Source organism: Phaethon lepturus, unplaced genomic scaffold (genome assembly GCF_000687285.1).
Source record: "Phaethon lepturus isolate BGI_N335 unplaced genomic scaffold, ASM68728v1 scaffold30494, whole genome shotgun sequence".
Classification (NCBI taxonomy): domain Eukaryota; kingdom Metazoa; phylum Chordata; class Aves; order Phaethontiformes; family Phaethontidae; genus Phaethon; species Phaethon lepturus.
This window is the reverse complement of record NW_010533003.1, coordinates 1,818-7,863: the sequence shown is the minus strand read 5'-3', so window position 1 is coordinate 7,863 and position 6,046 is coordinate 1,818. Positions and strand designations below refer to the sequence as shown.

Here is a 6,046-nt window from a genome sequence, read left to right as displayed (position 1 = left end):
CTGAACAAGCAGGTAGAAGCCTCTTAGTTTTGAAACGGGTGCTGTGAATGAGACGCCTTTGTTGAGCCAGTGCCCTTCCCGGTGGTCACGTGTATTCAGATATGAATCTGCTCAGTTTTGGTTAAGGAGGGGGTGGAATAAGAATTGGAAAAGATCTGGTTGTGTCAAGCTTGTGTCAGGCCTGAGATCTAGGCTTTGTTTATCGCAAAATAAAAAACCCAGCAGAAGGGTGCGAAGCTCTTCCCGTGCTTGTTAAGGGGACAGGAAGGCGAAAACGTAGATGATGAACTTGCAGCACTTTGATGCCCCTCCCTTGCCCAACTCTGAACTGAGATGCTGCAGAAACCAGTGTGGCTGCAGTGCCAGTGTCCAGAGAAGCGCTCGGATCCCCAGAGCCGCTTCTGCACGCTGAGGGTGAATCAACACATACCTGCTTCCTGTTTACACCGAACCAGTCGCTGGGACATCGGCACAAACCCATAAAATGCAGAAGTTGCGCAGCATGGTTGCGTTAATTCTGAAATGAAGCTAACCACGGGTATTGCCTGAGTTGTGGTGCTCTGGTTTCTTGCCCTTAATATGGCCTCTGCGCTACACCCTTGCCTCCAGGCCGTTGGAGGAAAAGCAGTCACCCTGTTCGAATTGCTCTTTAGAGATGGATGGAAGCCTGGATTTTAGCAAGGGCCCACTTTAGATCAGCCGCGTGCTTCAGATTTTCATTACCTTGAGTATCGGGGTAGTATGTTGTCCTTTCCCAGCCCAGCTTTGGTGATGTCAGTCCTGTTTGCTCCTCAGTGAACACCTGGGGAGGGTAAGATTTATGGGGTAGGAATGTCATCTCCGGAAAAACTCACACTTAGTTTTCTATTCCCCACCCCCAGGGAAAATCCTAACAGATGACTTTGCTGACAAAGAGGGCTTAGAGATGGGTGATGAATATTTTGCAAACCTGGATCACATTGAGAGCGTGGAGAACTTCAAGGAGGGCTATGAGAGCGACGCAAAATGCTCTTCTGACAGCAGCGGGGTGGACCTCAAGGATGAAGAGGAGGAAAACACAGGCACTGAGGAGCAGGAGGAGTCCAACGAGGACAGTTCTGATGACAACTTCTGCAAGGACGAGGACTTCAGCACCAGCTCGGTGTGGCGCAGCTATGCCACGCGACGGCAGACACGGGGCCAGAAGGAGAACGGGCTGTCGGAGACGGCCTCCAAGGACTCGGGGCTCACCCGGCAAATTAGCCATGATGAGACGGCAGTGGCTGCCTCCTGTAAGCTGCCAGTGTCGGAGGAGACCTCCAAGAACAAGGTGGCCTCGTGGCTGAGCTCCAACAGCATGTCTGACGGCTTCCAGGACAACGACAGCGCCTCCTCCTTCAAGATGAGCGAAGGCGGCGAAGCCAAGGCCGGCAAAACGGAGCTGCCTGGTGAGAGAGAGAAAGCCTCCGCTTCTGCCCTGGGTGACCTGGATGGAGAGTCAAAGGCATCAAAGAAGGACGTAAGGGAGGGCTGTGGGACTGGGAGATGAGTATTTCCCCCTGCCTTGGGGGCTTGGAGGAGGCAGCGGAGACACAGAGATATGCCTCAGCTGTGCTCTTGCGCGAATGGCTTCTCTACCCACGCAACACGACTAGGTGGACTGCGGTGCTGTTTGGTGTCTCCTTGCGCGGTTTACTTGGCCTTTGCCCACTGTGGTGGGGCAGGGAGGTGCCTTTCCCCTTCCTGGGGGGAAGCTGTGGCACAAGAGGCTACAAACAAGTCGTTCGGCATGAGCTGAGCTGAACGTCCCTCCTGCCCTGGGCGCCGCGTGCCTGCGCAGCCCTGAGAGAGGGAGCCCCCGCCTGCCCGCGTACCTGAGGTGGTGTGGAGAGCGTTCAGGCAGGGCTGGGGACAACAGGGAGGTGGAGGCGGTCTCCCTCCACCCCCTGCTCTGCAGAGGGGACTCAGAGACCTGGGGCGTGGAGGGTGGGAGACCTGTGGTCATAACTTGCAGCAGCCCTGGACTGGGCGTCAGGCTGAGTGGTGGGGACGGCTGGCGTCGCACACCTGGGCTGGTGTTTGGGCAGCATTCCCACGGGAGGGCTGAAGAATGCTCCGAAAGGGAGAGGCTTTAATCTTCTGTTCTTCTCCCCTCTGCAGGAACCTGAGGATCCAGCCAAAATTCCTGGGTAAGGTTCCTTAAATTGTATTTTCCTGCTTTTCATTTCCAAATTTGCCTCCGAAAGCGTTGCTGCCGCTCTAGGGCTGCCCTTTCGCTCTATTACTGCCGCTGCCAGAGTGAGCTGGGAGAGTTCGGGCTCGGAGACAGCAGCCTTGTCCAGCCCTCAGCCATCCTCAGCTGCTGCGTCTCTGCCTTGCCAGTGGCCAAGGCTCGCTGGAGATGCAAGTGTGACCCGCTCTTGTCCTCGCCCCGCAGGCTAAGCGACTTGGGAAGGATGTACGGCTACAACCCGAGCCCTCCCAAACTGGAAGGGATCCGGAGGCCAACGAGCAAGACCGCCCTGCTCCAGAGCAGACGGCATTCTCTCGCCCCGCAGCCCACCACAGATGTAAGCGGTGATCCTTCGGGCTTCAGACATGGGCTGGAAGGGGTGGGCCTGGCTCTGCCACAGCTCCAAAGTGGTTTGATGAAGACCTTGAACCTTACTTTGGGCTGTTTCCATGCCACTTTCACTCCCAGTTGAGCACCAGTTGGTTTCCTTCAGACAGTGGGGGTCTTCCATGGTTCAGAAAGCCCCAAAACAGAGGACAGCCTGGTATTTGGGCCACGTGTTATAAGGGGATGTAGCACCTTGGTTCGCATACCCAGCACACCAGGGACCCGTTGCTGGGCAGAGCCGGGTCTAGGAAGCCGTCCTGGGGGATGGTCTTTGGGGTTTTCTCCCTTCCTGGTGAAGCCCAGAGCACCTAACGGTGCAGGCTCATGAGTCTCCGGCAGCCTGGGTGCTGCAGGACTAAGCAGCCCCCAAAACCCCACTGCGGGTTCAAACACTGGCCTGCGAGACGGGGTTTCTGTCCCGCTCCAGCTCCGATCACAGTGTCCACACGTGTGATCCACTTCGAAAGGGTTTCCTGGCGCACGGAGGTCCCGCTGAAAGAGAGCAAACCACTACCGGGGAAAAAGGGAGCCCTGAATGTCGCTTGGAAAGCGCTGGAGCCATGTTCTTCCCTGACCCAAGCTGTGCTCAGGAGCCGTTAATGCCTTTCACAGGACGTGCTGACCCTGTCGAGCAGCACCGACAGCGAGGGGGAGAACGGGCAGGCGGTGGCGGGGCAGGCCCAGGGCACCACCAACGACAGCGACGACATCCAAACCATTTCCTCGGGCTCTGAGGAGGAGGAAGGAGACGACAAGAAAAACCCCTCGTCTGGGTCAGGTGAGGACAGCTGCTGGGGGAGGAACAAGGGCTGAGTGTGGAAGGTACAGAGGTACAGCAAGAAATTTTGGCCAGAAACCACCAAAAAGGGCTGATGAGGATGGAGCAGCTGAGAGCGTGGTGTGTCCTGCTCCAAGCACCTCTGAGCTACGTCTAACGACCGGAGTCTGAAGCTTCCCTGTGTGCTGGGTGCTGCAAAACCCAGTCCTCAAGTACTAGGTATTGGTGGATTATCTGAGAAAAAGCAGCTGCAAGACTTAGTATGGAGGGTCTCCAGGTATCCGCTGGGTCAAGCAGAGAGCTCCCAGGAGCCCTCCCAGGGCAATATTTTAGATCTAAGGGGTCCCTGAGGGCTTTACTGATTACCCCCATGTGAGAGAGGAGAGCGTCTTGGGCCAGCAGCACTACTGTGGGGTTCCTCTTCTGGAAGGTGGGGAGAGCAGGCGGCAGGGTGTCGTCTTCTCTCGCGGCAGGTCCCGTCAAGAGGCAAGTGGCGGTGAAATCCACCCGAGGCTTTGCCCTGAAATCGACTCACGGCATCGCCATCAAGTCAACAAACATGGCCGCGGCCGACAAGGGCGAGAGCGCGCCCGTCCACAGAACCACCCGTCAGTTCTACGACGGAGAAGAGTCCTGTTATATCATCGATGCCAAGCTGGAAGGGAACCTGGGCCGCTACCTCAACGTGAGTCACAGCCCTTGGCAGGGGACAAAAGGGGAACGGCCCTTGGCAGCCGAGCAGGGAGAGGGACATAGCTGGGATGACCTCTCCTTACAGTGGCCTGTTCCTCCCCAAGACTAGATAAATACAGTAAAAAAAAAAAAAAACCATGGGCAAAGAGCAGGACTAGGAGGATGATCCACCCCCTCCGACTGAAATAAGGCAGCTGCTCCGGCCCCGTGACGCGTGGCGAGCAGGATGGCTCAGTCAGTCCTTCCAGGGCCGTTACCTTTGTGAGCGTGGATCTTATGACTCATCCCTGCTTGTGCAGGCAGGGGAGGGAGCGTGTCCCATTTCGGCAGGCTTCCGCTGGGCTCAGCGGACAAATCGGGAACGCCGCTTGTTTATAAAGGCTTGTGTTTACTGTGGGCCGCTTCGCATCCCTCCTGACGCAGGAACTTGCTCACCGCGTTTGTCTCCGCTCCCCTTACAGCATAGCTGCAGCCCTAACCTCTTCGTGCAGAACGTTTTTGTGGACACGCACGACCTCCGCTTCCCCTGGGTCGCCTTCTTCGCCAGCAAGTGAGTCGTGGCGCGCGTGGGGAAGGGCTGCCAGTTCACGGGGCTTGGTTGGACCCTGCGCGACCAGTGCGGGCTGGGCGTTTCCTAGTCCTGCTACCCGCTGACCCTGGTTTCACACCAGCCTGAGCGGGGAGAAGCTTGGAGCTGAGTTGGGTGAGGATCTCTCTTCTGTGCTGGAGATTCTGGTGCGATTTGCATCAGTTCTAGACCTTTCCAAAGGGGAGAGCTAAGGAGGGAGCAGCTGGCTGCCCAGCTTGTTGGAGTCACGAACCTTGCAGGCAGTGCCGGGCGGCGGTGAATCCCTGCCACGTGCCTCTTGGGCACCGCGAGTGCAGCGTCTCCTCCGTGAAGCCCCACGGGAGTGATTCATTGGGGAACTTTGTCCCTTTGCTCGCTTGTGGAGCCAAAGGCAGCTGCGCTGCCTGCTTCACCCTTGCCCCAGGGGAAGCTGGACTGCGCCGCACTGTCCGGAGAGCTCATATACAAGCGTCGCTCTCTGCTAGCAGGAGGTCCAGCTTATCCTCTGTGTTGGAATGGCCTCTTCTCCCAGCCTGTGCTTTTTTTTTCCCCAGGAGGATACGAGCTGGCACAGAGCTGACGTGGGATTACAACTACGAAGTGGGCAGTGTGGAAGGCAAAGAGCTGCTGTGCTGCTGCGGGGCTATCGAGTGCCGAGGGCGGCTGCTGTGAGCCCACCCGTGCTCCCAGCAGAGGATCCCTCTGAGCCGCAGGCCTGGTGCTGGCTTTCCCTTTGCGAGGGTAAAGCGTCTTCTCAAGAGGTGGTTGTTTAGTCGTAACCATTAGAAAGCCGTTCACTTGACAATTCCAGTGGCAGATGGACACGGAACAGAAACCTAACCTGGTGCACGCGGGACGGCTGCGGTAGGGGGGCCATGGCCCAACCTGATGCTGTGAGTTTTGCTTCTACCACGTCCCAGGGCCTACGGTCACCCTGCGAGAGGACGATCTCTCCTTCAGTGCCGCAGGAAAGGACGTTACCAAGCCGTTACCTGCCTGAGCTGCCAGCAAGCAGCTGTTCCTGCTCTCTTCCAGCTCTCTACCCAATTTAAGACACAAAGCCCTGGGCAGCTACAGCTCCCGCTGGTGCTGCTGCCAGTTTTCCAGCAGGAAGACTCCAGGGAAGCACTTCATGGTTGGGACCGAGCCATTGGTGTCCCTGCGGTCTTGGGACCGCACTGGGAGGGAGCGAGGATGGTGGAGATAAGCCCAATCTGGATTTATAGCCGTGACGTGAATTTAAGTGGGAGGAAAAAAAAGCGCATCTGTCTTCAACTGTGATATGTTGTAAAGAATCTTTTCATTGTTAAAAAGCAATAAAGTATGTTTTTCTATTAAAAAAAAAAATCCCCCTGAACTTTAGACACAGCAGAAGAAACCCTGAAGGAGCAGGATTTAACCTCTTCCT

At 56.7% G+C, this 6,046-nt stretch overlaps 1 protein-coding gene across 1 annotated transcript in view; it reads left to right on the top strand.

The window, feature by feature from the left end:
- SETDB1 (SET domain, bifurcated 1) overlaps positions 1–5,310 on the top strand; it is a 15,926-nt gene extending 10,616 nt beyond the window's left edge. Inside the window, exons 15-21 of the mRNA XM_010285049.1 lie at positions 1–12; positions 882–1,498; positions 2,277–2,549; positions 3,212–3,377; positions 3,851–4,062; positions 4,532–4,620; positions 5,193–5,310. The exon at positions 1–12 is cut by the window's left edge and continues 197 nt beyond it. Coding sequence (XP_010283351.1) covers positions 1–12; positions 882–1,498; positions 2,277–2,549; positions 3,212–3,377; positions 3,851–4,062; positions 4,532–4,620; positions 5,193–5,310 — 1,487 coding nt within the window. The remainder of the gene's footprint in view (positions 13–881; positions 1,499–2,276; positions 2,550–3,211; positions 3,378–3,850; positions 4,063–4,531; positions 4,621–5,192) is intronic.
- Positions 5,311–6,046: the final 736 nt, after the last annotated feature.